The sequence below is a fragment of the Electrophorus electricus genome, chromosome 4, assembly GCF_041902795.1.
Source record: "Electrophorus electricus isolate QZ-2024a chromosome 4, ASM4190279v1, whole genome shotgun sequence".
In the NCBI taxonomy this organism is placed as follows: Eukaryota; Metazoa; Chordata; class Actinopteri; order Gymnotiformes; family Gymnotidae; genus Electrophorus; species Electrophorus electricus.
The window spans coordinates 25,807,501-25,833,258 of record NC_137500.1 but is presented as its reverse complement, the minus strand read 5'-3'; the positions used below and the strand labels follow the sequence as shown (position 1 = coordinate 25,833,258).

The following is a 25,758-nucleotide window of genomic DNA, read 5'->3' as shown; positions in this document are numbered from 1 at the left end:
TAGTAAGAGAAATTTTAATGGCATGATTTATTTATATTTATTTATAATTACTTTCTTTCTTTTAAACGTTTTGTCTCTCCGTTCGGTAACCATTTCAATAAAAATAGCCTACATATTCCTCTAGTGGGTATGCGCTATTACTCTTTATATATCTGGAAGCATCTACACAAGCAATCCATAATTTTCGTATTTACTGTTTTTCAAATGTTTAACGAGTCCGTTCTAGGCGTCGCGCTAAAATCGTGCACGCGGTGTCGCTCTAGACCGTGCGAGAAAAATGTTGATATCGTCTGGCTCCTCCTCTTGCGTAGTAATGGAGTAAAAAGACATCGCGCTTTGTTCTGTGTAACACGGAATGGCGTAAGCAGCAGTACGGCTTTGCTGTATGCGGGGAATATAAAACTGAGTTTTTGTATTCTAGTTCTGAAAAACTGATGCCGAAGCTTGGATGTGGTTCTCGCTAAGACTGTTTACTCCGCAATGATGTGTGCTGGAAAAGGAGAGGAGATGTGGCTCCGCTGCGTCGTGCTGCTTTGTTTATTGGAATGGTGTACAGCGCAGATATCATACTCCGTTTCCGAAGAGACCAACAAAGGGACCTTTGTGGGAAATATCGCAAAGGATTTAAACGTTAACATACAAGACCTTGAGTCGAGGGGACTAAGGATTGTGTCGGGACACCTTACGAGGTATTTAGATGTTAATTCCAAAACAGGAGTGCTCTTTGTAAATGAGAGAATAGACAGGGAGGAACTGTGTGGTAGTGCGTACAAGTGCTCTGTAAATATAGAGGCTATACTGAGCGACCCTACTCAGCTCCAAAGAATAGAAGTAAATATTTTAGACGTAAATGATAATGCTCCGTCTTTCCAAGATATGTCTTATAAAATTAATATTACTGAGTTAGCATACACCGGAGAAAGATTTCCGTTACCGGTAGCGATCGATGCAGATTCGAGCAGTAATTCGGTAAAGAGCTACAAGCTAAGTCTAAATGAACATTTCTCTCTGGATGTACAAACTGGAGGAGAGCAAATTGTGTCCTCAGAGTTAGTGCTGCAGAAAGCTTTAGACCGAGAGAAACAGTCCGTGATCCACCTCACACTGACTGCTGTAGATGGGGGAAAACCTCCCAGATCAGGTACGTCGAGTATAGTGATTAATGTTGAAGATGTAAATGATAACACTCCAGCATTCAGCAAACCGCTTCATAAAGTCCGCGTGGCTGAAAACTGTTCTGTGGGAACCACTATAATAAAACTGCTGGCTACAGACTCAGATGAGGGATTTAACGGCGAGATAGTATACTCCTTGACTGCGGGAAGTAGTTCAAAAGTTTTTGATCTTTTCACCATAGACCCAATTATTGGAGAAATCACTATTAAAGGTAATTTGGATCATGAGGAAAATGCCGCATACGAAATCCGCGCGCAGGCTAGAGACAAAGGCACACCCTCCCGTAGAGCACACTGTAAAGTGCTTGTTGAGGTTATCGATGTTAATGATAACGCACCCGAAATCTCGGTGTCGTCTGTGACGAGTCCGCTAAAAGAGGACTCGGCTGTGGGAACAGTAGTGGCGTTGGTTACAGTGACGGATAAAGACAGCGGGGAAAATGGAAACGCTAAGGCGTATCTTTCAGATTCTGTGCCCTTTAAACTGAAACCGTCATATAAAAATTACTATTCCCTAGTTGTGGATGGTCCCTTAGACAGAGAGAGCAGATCGCACTATAATATTACTGTCACAGCTACTGATGAAGGGAGCCCGTCTCTCTCCAATACCACTCTAATTGCTGTGGACGTTTCAGATGTGAATGATAACGCGCCGCACTTTCCAGAGTGCGCCGTTAATGTATATGTGAACGAAAACAGTGAGATCGGAGCTGTTATTTATACAGTATCTGCATTTGATCCTGATGTAGGTGATAATGCCATGATATCATATTCTCTCCAAGAAAGTGCAAAAACCGGCCTGGTAACAACATCCTTCGTAAGCATAAACTCTGACAATGGAGATATCCATAGTTTACAATCATTCAACTATGAGGAAATGAAATCATTTCAGTTTAAAATTCTGGCCACGGACTCTGGTGTTCCTCCACTGAGCAGTAACATGACTGTAAACGTTTTTATAGTGGATAAGAATGACAACATTCCAATGATTCTCGCGCCCTATTCGGAACACGGCTCCGTTAACACCGAGAACATTCCTTTCTCTGCTGACGCAGGATACTTCGTGGCCAAGATCAGAGCTGTAGACGCCGATTCTGGATATAATGCGCTTCTTTCTTATCACATGTCTGAACCTAAAGGAAACAACCTCTTCCGAATCGGAACCAGCAGTGGGGAGATCAGGACTAAGAGGAGAATGAGTGACAATGACCTGAAAACACACCCCCTGGTCATTATGGTTTCTGATAACGGAGAGCCCTCACTGTCCGCGACTGTGTCTATTGATGTCGCGGTTGCTGAAAGCGGGAGTGACATCGAAACAAAATTAAGACACGTGCCATTGAAGGAGGAGAGTTTCTCGGATTTAAATCTGTATTTGCTGATCGCCATTGTGTCGGTGTCAGTGATCTTTTTACTGAGCCTCATCAGTTTGATAGCTGTGAAATGCTACAGGACAGACGGCAGTTTCAGCAGGTACAGCGCCCCAGTGATCACCACCCACCCTGACGGGAGCTGGTCTTACTCCAAATCTACTCAGCAGTATGACGTGTGTTTTAGCTCCGACACACTGAAGAGTGACGTAGTAGTTTTCCCTGCTCCGTTTCCGCCTGCAGATGCGGAACTGATCAGTATTAATGGAGGGGACACTTTTAATAGAACACAAACACTCCCTAATAAAGAGAAGGTAAGAAATATATTTTGGTTTACAGCGGTTTGTTTTATTTGGAGCTTTGTATTGTTTTGAATTTGCTTTTTCTATGTCTTTCATTATTTGTAGTCAATACTTAGCCTCGATTATTATGCCATTTTATAGGGGGGGGAGGGGGTTGTGTATCATTCACCTTGTCACTATTCTCGCGTCTTCAGGTTGCTTTTAGGGCCGCGGTAAGAAATATTTTTTTGTTTTACTGCGGTTCGTTTTATTTTACTTGCTTTTGCCACGTCTTTAATTATTTGAAATCTATAATTAGCGTCGATTAATATGGCATTTTAAAAGTATTTTGTGTATCATTCTCTCACCCTGTTCCAGCTTTGTCTTCAGGTTGCTTTTAGGGCCACAGCAGATATATTTCGTTATTTACGTTCTAACTATTCTTAAACAAAATACATCTTCTTCGACTTGTATGGACTGTAAATGTGCGTACCATACTCCTAGTTCTTTATCTTTTTGAAGCGTCTCCTTTGTTTACAATATTTAATTCACATAAACGGAGTGCTCTCCATGGTCCTGGAATCCCCGCCTCATTTGTGCTTGTAATGATTCAGCAGTTCTAGACAAGTTTTAATTTACATAACAAAGTTCAAAGTAAAAATAACAAATAGTCATCGAGTTTGTATACAGTTTATGTGGTATATTTGGTTTGGTTTAGTAAGAGAAATTTTAATGGCATGATTTATTTATATTTATTCATAATTACTTTCTTTCTTTTAAACGTTTTGTCTCTCCGTTCGGTAACCATTTCAATAAAAAATAGCCTACATATTCCTCTAGTGGGTATGCGCTATTACTCTTTATATATCTGGCAGTATCTACACAAGCAATCCATAATTTTCGTATTTACTGTTTTTCAAATGTTTAACGAGTCCGTTCTAGGCGTCGCGCTAAAATCGTGCACGCGGTGTCGCTCTAGACCGTGCGAGAAAAATGTTGATATCGTCTGGCTCCTCCTCTTGCGTAGTAATGGAGTAAAAAGACATCGCGCTTTGTTCTGTGTAACACGGAATGGCGTAAGCAGCAGTACGGCTTTGCTGTATGCGGGGAATATAAAACTGAGTTTTTGTATTCTAGTTCTGAAAAACTGATGCCGAAGCTTGGATGTGGTTCTCGCTAAGACTGTTTACTCCGCAATGATGTGTGCTGGAAAAGGAGAGGAGATGTGGCTCCGCTGCGTCGTGCTGCTTTGTTTATTGGAATGGTGTGCAGCGCAGATATCATACTCCGTTTCCGAAGAGACCAACAAAGGGACCTTTGTGGGAAATATCGCAAAGGATTTAAACGTTAACATACAAGACCTTGAGTCGAGGGGACTAAGGATTGTGTCGGGACACCATACGAGGTATTTAGATGTTAATTCCAAAACGGGAGTGCTCTTTGTAAATGAGAGAATAGACAGGGAGGAACTGTGTGGTAGTGCAGACAAGTGCTCTGTAAATATAGAGGCTATACTGAGCGACCCTACTCAGCTCCAAAGAATAGAAGTAAATATTTTAGACGTAAATGATAATGCTCCGTCTTTCCAAGAAATATCGTATACAATTAACATTACTGAGTCAGCATACACCGGAGAAAGATTTCCGTTACCGGTAGCAATCGATGCCGATTCAAGCAGTAATTCGGTAAAGAGCTACAAGCTAAGTCTAAATGAACATTTCTCTCTGGATGTACAAACTGGAGGAGAGCAAATTGTGTCCTCAGAGTTAGTGCTGCAGAAAGCTTTAGACCGAGAGAAACAGTCCGTGATCCACCTCACACTGACTGTTGTAGATGGGGGAAAACCTCCCAGATCAGGTACGTCGAGTATAGTGATTAATGTTGAAGATGTAAATGATAACACTCCAGCATTCAGCAAACCGCTTCATAAAGTCCGCGTGGCTGAAAACTGTTCTGTGGGAACCACTATAATAAAACTGCTGGCTACAGACTCAGATGAGGGATTTAACGGCGAGATAGTATACTCCTTGACTGCGGGAAGTAGTTCAAAAGTTTTTGATCTTTTCACCATAGACCCAATTATTGGAGAAATCACTATTAAAGGTAATTTGGATCATGAGGAAAATGCCGCATACGAAATCCGCGCGCAGGCTAGAGACAAAGGCACACCCTCCCGTAGAGCACACTGTAAAGTGCTTGTTGAGGTTATCGATGTTAATGATAACGCACCCGAAATCTCGGTGTCGTCTGTGACGAGTCCGCTAAAAGAGGACTCGGCTGTGGGAACAGTAGTGGCGTTGGTTACAGTGACGGATAAAGACAGCGGGGAAAATGGAAACGCTAAGGCGTATCTTTCAGATTCTGTGCCCTTTAAACTGAAACCGTCATATAAAAATTACTATTCCCTAGTTGTGGATGGTCCCTTAGACAGAGAGAGCAGATCGCACTATAATATTACTGTCACAGCTACTGATGAAGGGAGCCCGTCTCTCTCCAATACCACTCTAATTGCTGTGGACGTTTCAGATGTGAATGATAACGCGCCGCACTTTCCAGAGTGCGCCGTTAATGTATATGTGAACGAAAACAGTGAGATCGGAGCTGTTATTTATACAGTATCTGCATTTGATCCTGATGTAGGTGATAATGCCATGATATCATATTCTCTCCAAGAAAGTGCAAAAACCGGCCTGGTAACAACATCCTTCGTAAGCATAAACTCTGACAATGGAGATATCCATAGTTTACAATCATTCAACTATGAGGAAATGAAATCATTTCAGTTTAAAATTCTGGCCACGGACTCTGGTGTTCCTCCACTGAGCAGTAACATGACTGTAAACGTTTTTATAGTGGATAAGAATGACAACATTCCAATGATTCTCGCGCCCTATTCGGAACACGGCTCCGTTAACACCGAGAACATTCCTTTCTCTGCTGACGCAGGATACTTCGTGGCCAAGATCAGAGCTGTAGACGCCGATTCTGGATATAATGCGCTTCTTTCTTATCACATGTCTGAACCTAAAGGAAACAACCTCTTCCGAATCGGAACCAGCAGTGGGGAGATCAGGACTAAGAGGAGAATGAGTGACAATGACCTGAAAACACACCCCCTGGTCATTATGGTTTCTGATAACGGAGAGCCCTCACTGTCCGCGACTGTGTCTATTGATGTCGTGGTTGTTGAAAGCGGGAGTGACATTCAACCAAAATTAAGACACGTTCCGATGAAGGAGGAGAGTTTCTCGGATTTAAATCTGTATTTGCTGATCGCCATTGTATCGGTGTCAGTGATCTTTTTACTGAGCCTCATCAGTTTGATAGCTGTGAAATGCTACAGGACAGACGGTAGTTTCAGCAGGTACAGCGCCCCAGTGATCACCACCCACCCTGACGGGAGCTGGTCTTACTCCAAATCTACTCAGCAGTATGATGTGTGTTTTAGCTCCGACACACTGAAGAGTGACGTAGTGGTTTTCCCTGCTCCGTTTCCGCCTGCAGATGCGGAACTGATCAGTATTAATGGAGGGGACACTTTTAACAGAACACAAACACTCCCTAATAAAGAGAAGGTAAGCATTATTTTGTTTGGGATTTTGCGCTGTCACCTTTTTGGCTTTGTTTTTTTTTTTGTTTTTTGTTTTTTTTTAATGGGGGTCTGGTTTCGCCTTTGTTGAGCAATTCATAATTATGAAGACTTTTATTGGTATGCCTGTTTTAGTTTTCCAAGCCTTTCCATGACAAGTATGAATTGCACTGTGTGTTAAACAGCGGGATATTGTACTCAAATGCATCTGTTTCGTAGCTTCTTGAATCGTGAAGTTAATGTACAGTTTGGCACTAATTCATGAGTTTTATCTCAGTACCTAAAATATAAGTTCCTGATTACTTCAGGTCGGCTTTTAATATAGTATAACTTGTTTTGTGATTTCTCTTTTTTATTGTATTTGTTGTTCACAATTGTATATTTATTGAAAGGCTAGTAGCATTGCGGTTTTTGGTAATTCCCTGGCCATGGTGCTGAAATTCCGTTAGCTTCCTAGGTGCTGCTAGATTACTTTAAGAAAATGGATTTTACTCATATTAAGTGCATCGAATCCTTGTCTTATTTATAGTTGGTTTTTAATGGTTCTTAGATGTCTTATTAAGTACATAATCCTCATCTACTCATATATTCTACGTTTGGAAGGTTTATTTTTGTCGGGTTTTTTTGTCTTTTGTGTCTTTAGAATTGATCTTTTATGAAGTCTCTGTATAAAGCCCTGTTCTTTCGTATTAAATTATTGATTTAGTTCAGTAATATCCTTATGTAGTCGGGCATTTCCACAAGGCGTCACTAGCGCCCTGTGCTTCTGTCTCGCTCTGTTTCAACACACTCCGCCTTGTCTGAGGGTAGGGCGTACAGGCTCGCGTAGGTCTTTGTTCAAGAGAGAAAAAACAGCTACCCTTTTCCACTGTCCGACCGCAGGATTTAATCACAGACAAATTCAATTCGACAGGAATATCTTTACATGCCTTGCTAATGGAATTTGCCTAAAATGTTCAACAGAGGATATGTGGCGTGGATGGTTTTTACTTGGCTTTATTGCCGTTTCAGCATTGCGAGTGGGCAGGTTGTTTATTCCGTGTCGGAGGAGAGTAATCCTGGGACGACAGTTGCCAATTTAGTCAAAGATTTGAATCTGAATGTGCGAGATTTGGAGCATCGTGAATTTCAGATTGTCTCCGGTCCAAATAAAAGGTATTTCGATGTAAATGTGAAAACAGGGATTTTATTTCTGAGAGAGAGAATTGATAGAGAGGTCATATGCGGGCGTAGCGCGAGGTGCTCGTTGGAGCTGGAGGCAATTGCCAAATCACCGTTAAGTCTGTATCGGTTTGAAGTAAATGTCTTAGATATTAATGACAATGCACCTGTATTTCACGTGCCAACGTTATCGCTAAATGTATCAGAGGCAGCTCTTCTTGGTGAGAGATTGGCTTTACCAAATGCATATGATGGCGATGTAGGCAGTAATTCATTAAAGGGATACAAGCTGAGTCAGAATGAACACTTTTCCCTGGATGTACAGAGCGGAGGAGAACAAAGTGTCTCCGCTGAGTTAGTGCTACAGAAACCTTTAGACCGAGAGAAACAGCCCGTGATCCATCTTATACTTTCCGCAATAGACGGAGGAAAACCCCCTAAATCTGGGACGACAAAGATAACCATTAATGTGATAGATGTGAACGATAATGTTCCCGTTTTTAGTAAACCGCTTTACAAAACTGGAATTCCAGAAAACGCGGCACCTGGCACTTCTGTAATAACTGTTCATGCAAACGATGCCGATGCGGGACTGAACGGGGAGGTAGTGTATTCTTTCATAAACCATAATAATGATAAAAACATCGGGTCATTCGAGATTAACCAAGCAAACGGCGAGATAACGGTGAAAGACAAGCTAGACCATGAGACAAACAAAGCTATTGAAATTAGAGTGCAGGCGCGCGACAAAGGGCAAACACCTCGTGCAGCGTACAGTAAAGTGTTGATTGAAGTAACAGATGTTAATGATAATATTCCTGAAATATCGGTGACATCTTTAATAAATATCGTGAAAGAGGGATCAGCAAGAGGAACGGTGGTCGCACTTATAACAGTAAAAGATAATGATGCTGATCAAAACGGGGCCGTAACATTGAAAATATCAAATTCGTTTCCGTTTAGAATACAAAATGCATACAAAAATAAATATTCATTAGAAGTTAATGGTGTTCTGGACAGAGAGGTTTCATCTCAATATGACATAAGTATCACAGCTACAGATGAAGGCACCCCGCCACTTTCCAGTACAACTGTTATTTCTGTATTAGTTTCTGATGTCAATGACAACGCGCCGCACTTTCCAGAAACATTACTTAATGTTTATGTGAAAGAGAACAGTCAGGTTGGAGTTGTTATTTATACAGTGTCTGCGTTTGATCCTGACGTAGATGAAAATGCCAGGATATCATATTCTTTCTTAGAAAGCTCTCGACCAGTAAAATCCATGGTTAACATAAACTCTGACAATGGAGATATCCACACATTACAGTCTTTTAATTATGAAGAAATCAAAACGTTTCAGTTTAAAGTTCAGGCCACAGACTCTGGAGTTCCTCCGCTGAGCAGTAACGTGACTGTTAATGTTTTTGTCCTGGATGAAAATGACAACAGTCCAGTGGTTCTCGCGCCGTATTCTGAACATGGCTCCGTTAACACCGAGAACATTCCTTTCTCTGCTGACCCGGGCTACTTTGTGGCCAAGATCAGGGCTGTAGACGCCGATTCTGGATATAATGCGCTTCTTTCTTATCACATCTCTGAACCTAAAGGAAACAACTTATTCCGAATCGGAACCAGCAGCGGGGAGATCAGGACTAAGAGGAGGATGAGTGACAATGACCTGAAAACACACCCCCTGGTCATTGTGGTTTCTGATAACGGAGAGCCCTCACTGTCCGCGACTGTGTCTATTGATGTCGTGGTTGTTGAAAGCTTAACTGATATCTCCACTCAACGGAAACACACGCCAGTCAAAGAAGATAATTTCTCGGATTTAAATCTGTATTTGCTGATCGCCGTTGTGTCTGTATCCGTGATATTTTTATTGAGCTTCATTGGTGTAGTAGCTATAAAATGTCACCAAACAGACAGCAGGTACAGCGCCCCAGTGATCACCACCCACCCTGACGGGAGCTGGTCTTACTCCAAATCTACTCAGCAGTATGACGTGTGTTTTAGCTCCGACACACTGAAGAGTGACGTAGTGGTTTTCCCTGCTCCGTTTCCGCCTGCAGATGCGGAACTGATCAGTATTAATGGAGGGGACACTTTTAACAGAACACAAACACTCCCTAATAAAGAGAAGGTAAGAAATGTCCAAAACTAAATTCACACTATTATATCGTTTGCATACGTTTGCATATATCGTTTGAGTGAAAATGTGTAAAATTTTATAAGCCTGTGTTACTTACAATACGTATGCACTAGGGGGGAAAGCATTAATACTACTGTTCTCTATAACCTGCAACGTTTCTACTTGGGGAACGTCTCTTGAAAGACGTTCCCTGCCTGTCTGTCAATTAATTTGCATGTGCACGCTGCTCGTAGGGTTAGCTAAGCGCGTGGTTTCTTGGGGAGAGTTAGAATGTAGGGAGGCCGGCCTCCTTCTGTGTCTAGGTCTGGCAAAGGTGCAATGAATGTGAAAATTGATTCACAATCAAGTAGATTTAACCCGGTCAATGTGTGAAAATATTAAGTGGTACATAATTTTTTTTATCCTCAATTTTTCTAAAGTCTCTGACCAAAACGGGGCCGTAACATTGTCATCAAAATGTATGACATGCTAGGAAACATGGAGTGTCTTCAGAGACATTTTGGCTGGGAAAACTGCCCTTCCAGTGTCGGCATTCTACAGGCTTGCTGAAGCTTGGCCTTCTGACTTGAAATGAGCCACCCAGTGTAGCCTTGCCCATTGTCCCCAAACACATACCTCCCCTCTAAATGTCTTTGATGGTGTTCTGAAGATCTCACATGCTGGTTTTATATTTTGGACGTGCCTGACAGCACATCTGTAGGGGCCTGGAACCATTTTGCTGACATTAGGACCACTAAGGCGACCCTGTCGTTCAAGTGGGGAGAGGGAACATAGTAACTTTACACTTTTGGAAGATAAAGTGTATGCTGGTGGTTGAGAGACAACAGGGTCAGCACTAAAGGCCTCCGTCTCTACAGAGGAGGATACTTCTTAATCAGGGTCGACCACAACAGTCTCCTCTGTCTCAGGCACATTCTCTTTATCATTTTCTCTTTGTCATTTTCACTGTCCAAGGACTGTGACAAAACCTCACATGACCATTTTCATACGAGAAAGAGAATACAGGGAGTGCACAGAGCCCTAAGACATACCAAAGTTCTCATGGGAATTGTTTGCCCCTCCCCCATGTCATATGACCTATGATTGGTTCTCATACTGCAGGTATGGTTTTGTTATTTGAGGGACCTAAAGCGGAGGGAAGTTTCTTGAAGGTTATAAAACTGTATGTTATAATGACCTCAGTATCATCCAAAACAATCAAAACAAATATGTTTAAAATGTTTATATACCTTGTATGCTTTATACAGCAAGAACTGCTTGACACCAAAGAAAAAAACGGATGTATTCAAAATTTGTACAGGATTTTGATAACATATTAATTTTATGTTTACCTTACTGTGTTCATCAAATTAGGAAAAGTCACTGTATTTGAAGCAAAAAAAGCCAGTTATTTACCATGACAGCAATTAATAGGAACTATCTGTCTGTCTGTCTGTCTGTCTGTCTGTCTGTCTGTCTGTCTGTCTGTCTGTCTGTCTGTCTGTCTGTGACATTTATTTCATGAGAACACAGTCCACAGTTCTCCACACGGTGTCCCTAGCATCCTGCTCTTCCAACGTTTACGCTTTCTTTTTTGTGACTCCTCCTTTCCTGAAACGTCCCTCCTCCACACTCAGGGCTTTGTTCGGGAGGGACTGCAACCCTGGTATTATGTTTTCAGTCTTAGTAAGACTATTGTAAATATTAGCGCTATGCAGACCTGTATTGCCCTTTTTCTCCAAATATATTTATAACGCTCGGGAATATGGCGACGACGAAGTGGAGTTCTTCTTTCTGGTGGATACGTAGCATGTTATTGTGTTCCGTTTGGAGCGCAGTGGACGGGCAGATTGCATACGTTGTTTCTGAGGAGGTACGCCCAGGAACAGATGTTGGAAACCTTGCAAAGGATTTAAATCTGAATGCGCAAGACTTTGGACATCGTGGATTCGAAATCGTTCCGGGACCGAATAAGAGGTATTTTTATGTAAATTTAAAGACGGGGACGCTGCATGTTAAAGAGAGAATAGACAGAGACGAGATATGTAAGCGTGACGCGAAGTGTTCCCTGGAGTTAGAGGCCATTATTAACTCTCCACTGAATATGTATCGGTTTGAAGTTAACGTCGTAGATATAAACGACAATACACCAACGTTTCCGATGTCAACAACAGAGTTAAATATTTCTGAGTCAGCATTTTCAGGGGAGAGATTTCCATTACCGAGTGCGTTTGATTCAGATGTCGGCAGTAACTCGGTAAAGACCTACAAGCTCAGTGCGAATGATCACTTCACTCTGGATGTCCATAGCGAAGGGGAACACAGCCACTCTGTTGAATTAGTATTACAGAAGACTTTAGACCGAGAGAAAGAGCCCGTGATCCAGCTCACACTGACCGCAGTAGACGGAGGAAAACCTGCGCGATCCGGCACACTTCAGATAGTAGTAAATGTTGAGGACGTTAATGACAATGTTCCTGTGTTTAGTAGGACTATTTACAAAGCGCGTGTAACCGAAAACGCTCTCCATGGTACTTCTGTTATTGCAGTCCATGCTACCGATTTAGACGAGGACCAAAACGGTGAGATAAGCTATTCTTTTGTGAATCAAAACAATGACAAACAAGTCCAGGCATTCGCGATTGACTCGAAAACTGGACTAATTACTGTGCGAGGTGCTGTCGACTTTGAGACACAAAGCGCAGTTGAAATTCGTGTTCAGGCAAAAGATAAGGGACATAAGCCAAGAGCAGCGCTGTGTAAAGTGTTAGTGGAAATCGTTGACATTAATGATAACGCTCCCGATATATCAGTTAATTCTTTGGTTAATATGGTCAAAGAGGATGCAGCTGCCGGTACAATGGTGGGCTTGATAACGGTCAAAGATGGAGATGCGGGTAAAAACGGCGCCGTTATTCTTCAAATTCATGATTCTGTACCTTTCAAAATACAGAACACTTACAAAAATAAATATTCTTTAGTAGTCGATGGACCACTAGACAGAGAAAGCATGTCTCAGTACAACATCACTATCACAGCTGCTGATGGAGGGAGCCCGCCTCTCTCCAGCCAGACTGTAATTACCGTGCACGTTTCCGATGTGAATGACAACGCGCCAAGCTTCCCAGACTCTGTCATTAACGTTTCTGTGAAGGAGAACAGTCAGATTGGGACTGTCATTCATATAGTTACAGCTTTTGACCCGGATGTAGGCGATAATTCTAGAATAACTTATTCACTAATGGAAGGTCCGTTAACGTCCATGGTTAACATGAACCCTGACAACGGAGAGATCTACATGTTACAGTCTTTTAATTGTGAGGAAATTAAAACGTTTCAGTTGAAAGTTCAGGCCACAGACTCGGGTGTTCCCCCTCTGAGCGGTCACGTGGCTTTGAACGTTTTTGTTCTGGACGAGAATGACAACAAACCCATGATCCTCGCGCCGTATTCTGAACACGGTTCCGTTAACACAGAGAACCTTCCTTTCTCTGCTGACGCAGGATACTTCGTGGCCAAAATCAGGGCTGTAGACGCCGATTCTGGATATAATGCGCTTCTTTCTTATCACATGTCTGAACCTAAAGGAAACAACTTATTCCGCATCGGAACCAGCAGTGGGGAGATCAGGACTAAGAGGAGGATGAGTGACAATGACCTGAAAACACACCCCCTGGTCATTATGGTTTCTGATAACGGAGAGCCCTCACTGTCAGCGACTGTGTCTATTGATGTCGTGGTTGCTGAAAGCGGGAGTGACGTCCAAACAAAATTAAGACACGTGCCGATGAAGGAGGAGAGTTTCTCGGATTTAAATCTGTATTTGCTGATCGCCATTGTGTCGGTGTCAGTGATCTTTTTACTGAGCCTCATCAGTTTAATAGCTGTGAAATGCTACAGGACAGACGGCAGTTTCAGCAGGTACAGCGCCCCAGTGATCACCACCCACCCTGACGGGAGCTGGTCTTACTCCAAATCTACTCAGCAGTATGACGTGTGTTTTAGCTCCGACACACTGAAGAGTGACGTAGTAGTTTTCCCTGCTCCGTTTCCGCCTGCGGATGCGGAACTGATCAGTATTAATGGAGGGGACACTTTTAACAGAACCCAAACACTCCCTAATAAAGAGAAGGTAAGAGCCAAGAGAATTATATTTTTAAATTAATCCGAAATTCCTACTGATTGTAAACCGGTTCTGCTATGAAATAGGATGATATAGCAAAATGTTTATTGATATGATATATGTTGCCAACAAACTTTAATAGGTCATGTTTTTGTGTGATGAAGATAATTTCAAGTCATTAATTTTTATCCCTGGAGATATTTTTAGTCGCACACGCCACTCTGACACAATCTTGTAATAAATAAATAAATAAAATAAAATAAAATGTAAAATAATAATAATGATAATGATAATAATAATAATAATAATAATAAGTGCATTTTATGTTTAACATTAAAATCTAATTTTATTGTTCATTCAGACTTTTACTGTTCGTTATCATCTTGAAAGAATGGAAGACTGGAGCTAGTCAGTTGGATTTGCTTAATATTTTTTCTTTAACTGATTAACAGTAATGTTTAGTCTGTAGTAATGACATGTGTTTTTGGTCTTTATAAAATGGCGTTTGTTGCAAAGGGCTGTCTGTGGTAACTGCTTTTTATAACATACTATTTCAGCACATTTAATGCGTTGTTTTATGTATATCTCATATACAAACATATTTAAAATCTTATTAGGAACCTTTGACAGACGTTAGATTCTGGATGTTTTAACTATTCTTAAAGATAACGATACTAGCAAACATTACCGTTCCATTTCAATTTTGACCCATTGTATTCAGTTTCTTTCTTTCTTTCCATCTTTCTATCTTTCTTTCCTTCTTTCTTTCGTCAGTAATATTTTAACTGTATTGTAATGTGTCGTTGTAGTCCTCCACATGATGTCACTAGCTTCACGCGCTGAGTAACATATTCTCATCCTTCTCGACGCTCCTTCTGCAGTCGTGTATTGTCTGGTGGAGGGCTTTGTTCAGGACACGCCATTGTGCACAGACTCAGTTTAAGAGGGGTTCGATCGAATGGTCGCTTTTACATATAGTTTATGGATGGATTTTCACCGACCTGCGCTGTTGAGGTAACATGGATTATACGCGAGGACAAATATTTCAGTCGTGGATATGTTTTTCTCTGCTTTTCCACTGCTGGAGTATCACGGATGGACAGATTGTGTACTCCATGTCAGAAGAGGCAAAACCAGGCACTATAATCGGAAATTTATCAAAGGATTTAAACATTAATTTGCAAGACATTGAACGCCGAGGACTTCAGATCGTTTCGGCAGATAATAAGAGGTATTTCGATTTGAATATGAAGACTGGTGTTCTTCACGTTAAGAACATAATCGATAGAGAAGAACTATGCGAACAAACAAAGAAATGCTCTTTAGTGTTAGAAGCTATTGTTAATTCACCACTGAATATTTATCGATTAGAACTGAATATATTAGACATTAACGACAATCCTCCAAAATTTCGGTCGCCAGTGACGGAGTTAAGTATTGCTGAATCTGCGTTTCCGGGCGAGAGATTTCCTCTACCGAGTGCGTTTGATGCGGATGTCGGCAGTAACTCAGTAAAAGGCTACAAGCTGAGTCCAAATGAACACTTTTCTTTGGATGTACAGAGCGGAGGAGAACAAAGTGTCTCCGCTGAGTTAGTGCTGCAGAAAGCTTTAGATCGAGAGAAACAGCCCGTGATTCACCTCACACTGACCGCAATAGACGGAGGAAAACCTCCAAGATCCGGAACGATGCAGATTGTTGTAAATGTAGAGGATGTTAACGATAACATTCCGGTTTTTAATCAGTCTCTTTATAAAGCTCGCGTGAATGAGGGCGCACCTCCTGGTACAACCATAATCAAAGTGCACGCAAGTGATTTGGATGAGGGCCTTAATGGTGAAATTACTTATGCATTTTATAACCACGACAATGACCCAGACGCGAATGCTTTTTCTATCAATTCGGAAACGGGAGATATTATAATAAACAGTAATATTGACTATGAGAGGGAAAATGCTATTGAGATTCGTGTTCAGGCTAAAGACGGGGGACAGAAACCAAGAGCTGCACACTGTAAAGTATTGGTCGAAATCATAGATATCAATGACAATACACCAGAAATATCCATTACATCTTTGGTGAATACGGTTAGGGAGGATGTTCAGATTGACACACCTGTCGGAATGGTGACAGTGATTGATAAAGACTCTGGCAAAAATGGCCAAGTAAAGTTGAAAATATTGGGATCTGTCCCGTTTAAAATAGAGAGTTCGTATAAGAACTATTATACTTTAGTGGTCAATGGTCCTCTAGACAGAGAGAGTGCGTCTCAGTATAATGTAACTCTCATAGCGGCTGACGAAGGAACGCCGTCTCTGTCCACCACCAGTGTCATTACTGTACACGTTTCTGACGTGAATGACAACGCGCCGCGCTTTCTAGATCCCGTAATTAATGTTTATGTAAAAGAGAACAGTCAGATCGGAGCTGTTATTTATACAGTATCTGCTTTTGATTTTGACTCAGGTAATAATGCCAGGATAACATATTCGTTACTAGAAAGTTCTAAAAGCTATCCGGTAACGTCAATGGTTAACATAAATGCGGACAGTGGTGATATCCACTGTTTACACTCTTTTAACCATGAGGAAATTAAAATGTTTCAGTTTAAGGTTAAGGGCACCGATTCTGGTGTTCCTTCATTGAGCAGTAACGCAACTGTGAACGTTTTTATCCTGGATGAAAATGACAATAGTCCTGCGATTCTCGCGCCCTATTCTGAACTTGGCTCCGTTAACACGGAAAACATTCCATATTCCGCTGAAGCGGGTTATTTCGTCACCAAAATCAGAGCTGTGGACGCCGATTCTGGATATAATGCGCTGCTTTCTTATCACATATCAGAACCTAAAGGAAACAACCTCTTCCGAATCGGAACTAGCAGTGGGGAGATCAGGACTAAGAGGAGAATGAGTGACAATGACCTGAAAACACACCCCCTGGTCATTATGGTTTCTGATAACGGAGAGCCCTCACTGTCCGCGACTGTGTCTATTGATGTCGTGGTTGTTGAAAGCGGGAGTGACATCCAAACAAAATTAAGACACGTTCCGATGAAGGATGAGAGTTTCTCGGATTTAAATCTGTATTTGCTGATCGCCATTGTGTCGGTGTCAGTGATCTTTTTACTGAGCCTCATCAGTTTGATAGCTGTGAAATGCTACAGGACAGACGGCAGTTTCAGCAGGTACAGCGCCCCAGTGATCACCACCCACCCTGACGGGAGCTGGTCTTACTCCAAATCTACTCAGCAGTATGACGTGTGTTTTAGCTCCGACACACTGAAGAGTGACGTAGTAGTTTTCCCTGCTCCGTTTCCGCCTGCAGATGCGGAACTGATCAGTATTAATGGAGGGGACACTTTTAACAGAACGCAAACACTCCCTAATAAAGAGAAGGTAAGAATGTATTAGGATACAACTGCTGTCAAGTTACTGTATTTCTCTGTTAATGATATTGTAAAAATATTTAGAAACACTTCTTTTCAATGTTTGTTGTACCCTGTCTACGCTTGAATGTCTACTGCGTATAATATACTGCATATACTGTGCCTACACGTCATGTCTTGTGTGGTTCTCTCCATGGTGCTGAAATCCTAAAGCGCATATATTATTCAGTGACTTTTTAAAATTTAAGTTCTGTCTTTAAAAAAAAAAAACAGGGTCGGTTCTTAGATCAAGGAGGTTTTATGTTTGTTCCTGATATGATTTTACGTTTCATAACGCCCTGACGATACGCTTGAAGTTGATTGAGAATCTATATATGCGCAGATTTTTGCAAGTTTAAAGAAACTGATATGGCTGTTTTTCTAGCGTTGGCACTTGTAGTTGTCCGCGTGATGTCACTAGGTTCCCAGTCTAAAGCTTTGTCTGCTACGCTCCTCCTTGTTTTACGTCAGGGCAACGTGACTGCTGGACACAGGGCTTTGTTTGCAATACGCCATTGTGCTCGCACGCCGAATAAATGTGAATGCAGCAGTCTTTTTCAGCTATGCACCTGTGTTTTTGCCTTGTTAACATAATTGTAGTACTGAGATAAAATGGCTACATTGGTGGGACAAAGGTTTCAGTGGTGGATATGGTATTCTCTGTTGCTTCAGTTCTGGAGAGCTGTGGATGGCCAGATTGTGTATTCCATTTCGGAAGAGGCAAGCCCCGGCACGACGGTGGGAAACTTAGCGAAGGATTTACAACTAAATGTTCAGGACCTTGAAACCCGAGGATTCCATATAGTTACCGAGGCTTATAAGAGGTATTTCGATCTGAATCTGAAAACTGGTATTGTCAGTGTTAAAGAGAGGCTAAACAGGGAAAAGCTTTGTGAATTTAATACAAAATGTTCTATAGCTTTAGAAGCTGTCGGTAAGTCACCATTTAACATTTATCGGTTTGAGGTGAACGTGTTGGATATTAACGACAATTCACCAGTATTTCGGCAGTCAGAGACGATTTTAAATATATCGGAATCAGCATTTTCAGGGGAAAGATTCGCCTTACCGATTGCATATGATGCGGATGTAGGAAGTAATTCGGTAAAGAGCTACAAGCTGAGCTCAAACGAACACTTTTCCCTGGATGTACATAGCGGAGAGCAGAGCGTGTCTGCTGAGTTAGTGCTACAGAAAGCTTTAGACCGAGAGAAGCAGCCTGTAATCCAGCTAACACTGACCGCAGTAGACGGTGGGAAACCTGCCAGATCAGGAACGATGACTATTGTTATAAACGTGCTGGATGTTAACGATAATATTCCGGTTTTCAGTAAATCCCTATATAAGGCTCGAGTTCACGAGAATGCACAGCCCGGTACTCCTGTAATTACTGTGCATGCTAGTGACTCTGATGAGGGTATGAACGGCGATATTATTTATACATTTGTTAACCACGACAATGGCAATGTAAACGCATTCGCAATACATCCAGAAAAAGGGGAAATTGTAGTGACCGGCGATATAGATTATGAACGAAAAAATGCAGTAGAACTTCGAGTGCAGGCGAAGGACAAGGGTCATAATCCAAGAGCTGCACTCTGTAAGGTCTTAGTAGAAATCATTGACGTTAACGATAATATCCCTGAAATATCGGTAACGTCGTTAGTTAGCACGATTAGAGAGGATGCACCGGTTGAAACTACGGTTGGTATGATTACGGTGATCGATAATGATGCTGGTAAAAACGGACAAGTAACCCTGGACGCCATAGGATCTGTTCCTTTTAAGATACAGAAGTCCTATAAGAATTATTATACATTAGTTGTAAATGGACCCCTCGACAGAGAAAGCGCATCTGAACATAAGATCATTATTACAGCTGCTGACGGAGGGACGCCGCCTCTGTCCAGCACCAGTGTCATTACGGTACACGTTTCTGACGTGAACGACAACGCGCCGCGCTTTGCAGAGACAACCCTTAACGTCTACGTAAAAGAGAACAATCCAGTGGGAGCTGTTGTTTATACAGTTTCTGCTTTTGATTCTGATGTAGGCGATAATGCCAGGATAACTTATTCAATACAAAGCTCAAAAAAGTCTCCCATAACATCTATTTTTAATATCAATTCTGACAGTGGAAATATCCATAGTTTGCAGTCTTTTAACTATGAGGAAATCAAAACTTTTCAGTTTAAGGTTCAGGCTAATGACGCTGGTGTTCCTCCTCTGAACAGTACAGTGACTCTGAATGTGTTTATCTTGGATGAGAATGACAACAGTCCGGGGGTTCTCGCGCCGTATTCGGAACACGGCTCCGTTAACACAGAGAACATTCCATATTCCGCTGAAGCGGGTTATTTCGTCACCAAAATCAGAGCTGTGGACGCCGATTCTGGATATAATGCGCTTCTTTCTTATCACATTTCTGAACCCAAAGGAAACAACTTATTTCGCATCGGAACCAGCAGTGGGGAGATCAGGACTAAGAGGAGGATGAGTGACAATGACCTGAAAACACACCCCCTGGTCATTATGGTTTCTGATAACGGAGAGCCCTCACTGTCAGCGACTGTGTCTATTGATGTCGTGGTTGCTGAAAGCGGGAGTGACATTCAACCAAAATTAAGACACGTGCCGATGAAGGATGAGAGTTTCTCGGATTTAAATCTGTATTTGCTGATCGCCATTGTGTCGGTGTCAGTGATCTTTTTACTGAGCCTCATCAGTTTGATAGCTGTGAAATGCTACAGGACAGACGGCAGTTTCAGCAGGTACAGCGCCCCAGTGATCACCACCCACCCTGACGGGAGCTGGTCTTACTCCAAATCTACTCAGCAGTATGACGTGTGTTTTAGCTCCGACACACTGAAGAGTGACGTAGTAGTTTTCCCTGCTCCGTTTCCGCCCGCAGATGCGGAACTGATCAGTATTAATGGAGGGGACACTTTTAACAGAACACAAACACTCCCTAATAAAGAGAAGGTAAGATCTTGAAGAATAGGCCTAAACTTGTACTGGAATATAGGTCTGTCTATATAATGTTGGTGGACTATTGTGCGTGTGCTGATATTTGCTATAGCCTATGCATTGTAGTTTATGGTACTACTGCTAATACTACGACTAATAATAGCAGCAACAGTAATACATCTCTCTTTTGCTGGCACTGCTCGTGCATCTTAATACTGTCCTCACTGCTACAGGAAACATTATTTTCTTTAGTAAAATCTTCTGTCCGATGTGTTTTCTTTATAAGGTGGGAATGTTTGTGCTGACGATGGGTTTCTGTAAGACTCCCTTCCCATACCTCTGACATTTTTTATTTTTATTTTTATTTTTTTATTTTTTTGCGAACTTGTTTAAACCTCTTGGTGTCACTAGCGAAGCTCTACAGTACGCTACAATTCATGCACGTTTGGCACCTCCTCATCTTTGAGCGGAGCACTGCTCATGCGCTTTGTTCTTCTTCTTTTTGTCCAGAAGGGCTTGTAGCTTACGAAAAAGTGTGTCACACGGATAAAGCATTCATTGCTAACATCTTTGTTTTTTGTTTCCGGCTTTTCGGTCTCCTCGGTAGTCACAATGGATATCCAGAGCGATTGTTTCACGACTGTTGTTTTAATGATTTTACTAAGCTTCGCGGACCACCTTGCTTTGGCTCAAGTCTCGTATTCGGTATCAGAGGAGGTAAATACTGGGACGTTTGTTGGAAATATCGCGAAGGATCTTAATCTCAACGTGAACGAACTGGAATCACGCATGTTTCACATCGTCTCCGTTTCTGGGAAAATATATTTTGAGGTTAATTTGAAAACAGGGGCATTGTTCGTCCACGAGAGGCTCGACAGAGAAGCGCTTTGCCCTGCCTCCTCTCAGTGTTCAATGAATTTAGAAGCTGTTGTTAATAATCCGTTAAATTTGTTTCGCATTGAGGTAAACGTATTAGATATAAATGACAATGCGCCTTCCTTTCGCGTTAAATCAAAGCATTTTAACATCTCAGAATTTGCCTTCGTTGGGGACAGATTTCAGTTGCCGAGAGCCTCAGACCCTGATGTGGGCAGTAACTCTGTCAGGAGCTACAAGCTGAGCCCGAACGAACACTTCTCCCTTGACGCGCAGAGCGGTAGGGAACAGAGTGTTTCTGCCGAGTTAGTACTGCAGAAGGCTTTAGACCGAGAGAAACAGTCCGTGATCCGCCTCACACTGACCGCTGTAGACGGCGGAAAGCCACCGAGATCTGGTACAGTGCAGATAGTGGTGAATGTGCAAGACGTTAACGATAACGCGCCAGTGTTTAGCAGGTCTCTCTATAAAGTACGTGTTATTGAGAATGCTCCTTTTGGAACACTGGTCATTTCTCTGAATGCGACTGATGCAGACGAGGGAATAAACAGCCAAATAGTTTATTCTTTGGTCAACCAGGATAGCGATGAGAAAAACAGTGGCATATTCAATATTAATACCGAGTCCGGAGAGGTTACTGTGCAAGGCGTAATTGATTTTGAGGCACAAAATGCTTACGAAATTCACGCGCAGGCAAAAGACGGAGGGCTGAGTCCTCGCGCAACTCACTGTAAAGTGTTAATTGAGGTTATAGACGTTAACGACAATGCTCCTGAGATATCGTTGACATCACAGATAAATGCGGTAAGGGAAGATGCCAAAAAAGGCACCACTGTCGCTTTAATAACGATATCTGATAAAGATTCTGGGAAGAATGGCAACGCACGTGGCACGTTATCTGGTAACGTTCCATTTAAATTGCAGATTTCTTATAAGAACTATTATTCCATTGTGGTAGATGGATGCTTAGACAGAGAGCGCGAAGCTCAATATAACGTCACCATCGTAGCTACAGACGAAGGAACGCCACCTCTTTCTAGTAGTCGGATCCTTACTGTTCAAGTATCAGATGTTAATGACAATGCGCCGCGTTTTCCAGATCACGTGGTCGATGTGTTCGTGAAAGAAAATGGTCCCCAAGGGCAAACGATTCATACAATGTCCGCTACTGATCCAGATTTAGACGAGAATTCCAAAATTACTTATGAATTATTAGACTCATCCCACAAGACCACCCCTGCATTTAGTGTTAATGCTGATAATGGTGAAATATACACCCTCAAGTCATTTAATTATGAGGAAATTAAAATATTTCAATTTAAAATTCAGGCCACCGACATAGGAGTTCCTCCACTGAGCAGTAACGTGACTGTGAACGTTTTTATCCTGGATGAGAATGACAACAGTCCGATGGTTCTTTCACCTTATTCCGAACACGGCTCCATTAACACTGAGAATCTTCCTTATTCCGCTGAAGCGGGTTACTTCGTGGCGAAGATTAGGGCTGTAGATGCCGATTCTGGTTATAATGCGCTGCTTTCTTATCACATCTCTGAACCTAAAGGAAACAGTCTTTTCCGCATTGGAACCAGCAGTGGGGAGATCAGGACTAAGAGGAGGATGAGTGACAATGACCTGAAAACACACCCCCTGGTCATTATGGTTTCTGATAACGGAGAGCCCTCACTGTCAGCGACTGTGTCTATTGATGTCGTGGTTGTTGAAAGCGGGAGTGACATCCAAACAAAATTAAGACACGTGCCATTGAAGGAGGAGAGTTTCTCGGATTTAAATCTGTATTTGCTGATCGCCATTGTGTCGGTGTCAGTGATCTTTTTACTGAGCCTCATCAGTTTGATAGCTGTGAAATGCTACAGGACAGACGGCAGTTTCAGCAGGTACAGCGCCCCAGTGATCACCACCCACCCTGACGGGAGCTGGTCTTACTCCAAATCTACTCAGCAGTATGACGTGTGTTTTAGCTCCGACACACTGAAGAGTGACGTAGTAGTTTTCCCTGCTCCGTTTCCGCCTGCGGATGCGGAACTGATCAGTATTAATGGAGGGGACACTTTTAACAGAACACAAACACTCCCTAATAAAGAGAAGGTAAGGATTGTGAGTCCCTGTCTGTTTTGGTGCATTTTTATTTGATATATTTTTAATGACTTAGAAACAAAGTTTTCATCAGCTCAGTTCTTTCAAGTTTCTTTCCACTTTTGGAAGCCTGTAACCGCTGTCCATGGTGCTGAATAACATGACTGTATCTCCATCAATACTTGGTCCTCTTGGGTTCATTTTTTTCGTGTATTAAACCATCTTATCTGGTCTTTAGCATCTTGGTGACATTTTTGAAAGTCTGTGGCATGAACAGCCTTTTGGTTTACTTTGTGTTATCTTGTAATAGACGTGAGCCTCTCAAATGACTCTTCTGCAGTGCTTTATGCATATGAGGCCTTGCTCAACATATTGTGTCTCTTACCGTTTTGCTTGTGTCTGATTAATCAATCTTACCATTCCCACATTTGTGTTGTTTTACTGAATACTCTCTCCTCTCTGTTTTTTCTCTCCCCTCACTGTCTGTCTTCACCTCTCTTTTCTCTTTCTCTTTGTGTGAATGCCTGCATGCCTGGTGCTGGATGGTGCTCTGTCCCGGGCGCTCTGTCCCGGGTGTTACCCTCTCTCCCCTTCCTGCACCTGGGGATTGTGGTTTCTGGTTGAGAGTACACTGTGCACAAATGGCTGCTGCTTCTCCCCAGTGTGTTGGCTGGATGTAAAAGCTGTGTGTTGATTGCACTGGGCTCTGAGATAGGTGCTACATAACATAACTTCTCTCTCTCTCGCTCTCTCTCTCTCTCTGAACATATGTCTGGATAAGTAATATATTTTCACACTGTTAAGATATTCCAGCCAGCTTTTATATATATTAGGGTGTAATCCCTGTCTCTTTGCTTCGTTGCTCTAACTGCTAACTGGAGTGCACTCCCTCAGCAGCCTTCCCCTACACCATTACTATCACTGTTTCAGAACAAGGAGACGGGAACAGAAGTTCCCCTCCCCCCTCGCTGGGTTTGCGGCTGCCTGAGGCTTTGGCTGCGTCGCGTTCTTTATAGATACATGGAGGCAGAGCCATAGTGAGACAACAAATGACCACATCTGAGGTGAACGTTTGTGTGTACACACTATAGCTCTCGCCAGTGTTGCCCAGAGTTTCCATGGTGCATTGTTTATTTTGCTAAATCCTCTGTAAAATTTAGGAGGGAATATTTAGGAGGCTTTGGAGCTGAGGGGAATTGTAGTGTAGGAGCAGTCTTTTTTGTGTTGTGTTTAATTCTGTTTTCCGGACAGAAGCTTGTCCTTGTAATGCACTCTGCAGGTCAGCTTTGCATCAGAGAGTGTTGTCATTGTCAAGGGTGGGTTGGTTCCGTAAACTGCTGCTGTGCTGGTCTGTGAGGATGATGGGGGAGGGGGAACACACACACACACACACACACACACACGGAAGGGAAAGGTGTGGGTGGGGGAGGAGCCGGTATATTTCCGTTCATCTCTGCAGCACCAGGAGTTCATTGCCTGCAGGCTGAGCTCACATCTCTGACATCATCACCATCTCTCAAACCTAAACGCAGTTTCCTGTGCCAACGTGGATGGGAAACATTCAGCAAACAAATGCACATTTGAATGTGCATGCTGCCATCTTTGAGTGTTCATCCGTGTGTATTTAAATAGATAATAGTTTTGTTCTCTGGCTCTGTATTTCAGCACTTATTTCACTATGGTTTCCTCTTGGCTCACTAAGTTATGCTGCATGATGGAGTGCAACGAATTTTCAATTTCATAAGCACATTACCCAGGGAAATGCAGCCCAGCTAAGTGCCGTACATTCAGCAGTAATCCGCAGGCACAGTGAAGGGATTGCGAGGAAGAGAGAAGCAATGAGAGAAGGGCACTCTGTATATGAGTTTAACATCAGCCATGTCCCAAACACAGCCACCAGCAAATGATCACAAGCTTTGTGGCCCCATCACATGTATTGATTCTATAATCACCTGAATAAAGGGTAGCATATAAATGAATATATATGATATAAACGAAGTGACATTGTACGCATCCATTCTCCTCCTTTTTTCTTTTGTATTCCTGTGCTGTACTTTAGCAAAGGGGTGTGGTCTTTCTGTCTCTGTCTCTCTCTCTCTCTCTCTCTCTCTCACCCTCCCTCATTCCCTCTCTCCCGCTCTCTCGCTCTCTTTCCCTCCCTCCCTCCTGCTCTCGCTCTCTCTGAGTGGGTGTGGGCATAATGCAGCATTGGCTGGCTGGGTAGGAAACGGAGCCCTGTTGTCATGACAACTGAAGGTGATTTAGGGTGTTTCTGAGAGAAGGATAAAATGTCAGGATTTAAGAAGGGTCATGTAAAAACCACATGTACCATCATTTTGTCAAATTAGTCAGAGTGAGACTGATTTATTATTATAACTATTTATTATTTTCCATCCTTATTATTTATTTATTTTCATTTCTTTTCACTTCTTCCAATTATTATTATTTCAGACCAATTGCAGTTCTCTACAAGTTCTTTATCATAACTCCTAATTTCCATAATTACAAAGGTGGTAATGTTGCGTTATGTTCAAGTCATAATACTGCTTTAGCAATAC

The 25,758-nt window shown here is 42.2% G+C and overlaps 4 protein-coding genes across 14 annotated transcripts in view; all 4 read left to right on the top strand.

The window, feature by feature from the left end:
* LOC113577152 (protocadherin alpha-C2-like) overlaps nucleotides 1–25,758 on the top strand; it is a 143,691-nt gene that overhangs the window by 78,335 nt on the left and 39,598 nt on the right. Inside the window, exon 1 of one of the 11 annotated variants that reach the window (XM_081712929.1) lies at nucleotides 11,695–13,842. The exons of 7 other annotated variants lie outside the window; for them this stretch is intronic. In XM_081712929.1, the coding sequence (XP_081569055.1) occupies nucleotides 11,815–13,842 (2,028 nt within the window). In that variant the 5' untranslated portion in view covers nucleotides 11,695–11,814. Of the gene's footprint in view, nucleotides 1–11,694; nucleotides 13,843–14,707; nucleotides 17,232–20,686; nucleotides 23,213–25,758 lie in introns of those variants that run through there. 3 more of the 11 variants (XM_035521285.2, XM_081712924.1, XM_081712931.1) reach the window with 3 other exon arrangements.
* Nucleotides 337–6,521, top strand: LOC118240720 (uncharacterized). Its single transcript, XM_081713825.1, has 4 exons — nucleotides 337–2,859; nucleotides 3,042–3,059; nucleotides 3,702–3,808; nucleotides 3,986–6,521. Exons 1-4 carry the CDS (start codon nucleotides 481–483, stop codon nucleotides 6,504–6,506), a joined length of 5,025 nt encoding a protein of 1,674 aa, XP_081569951.1. The 5' UTR covers nucleotides 337–480; the 3' UTR covers nucleotides 6,507–6,521.
* Nucleotides 7,235–10,174, top strand: LOC145657603 (protocadherin alpha-3-like). The gene is made up of 2 exons (XM_081713824.1): nucleotides 7,235–9,722; nucleotides 10,151–10,174. The coding sequence occupies exons 1-2, from the start codon at nucleotides 7,368–7,370 to the stop codon at nucleotides 10,172–10,174; spliced, it is 2,379 nt and encodes a 792-aa protein (XP_081569950.1). The 5' UTR covers nucleotides 7,235–7,367.
* LOC113575548 (protocadherin alpha-8-like) lies at nucleotides 17,655–20,271 on the top strand. The gene has a single exon (XM_035521460.2). The coding sequence runs from the start codon at nucleotides 17,873–17,875 to the stop codon at nucleotides 20,252–20,254; it is 2,382 nt and encodes a 793-aa protein (XP_035377353.1). The 5' UTR covers nucleotides 17,655–17,872; the 3' UTR covers nucleotides 20,255–20,271.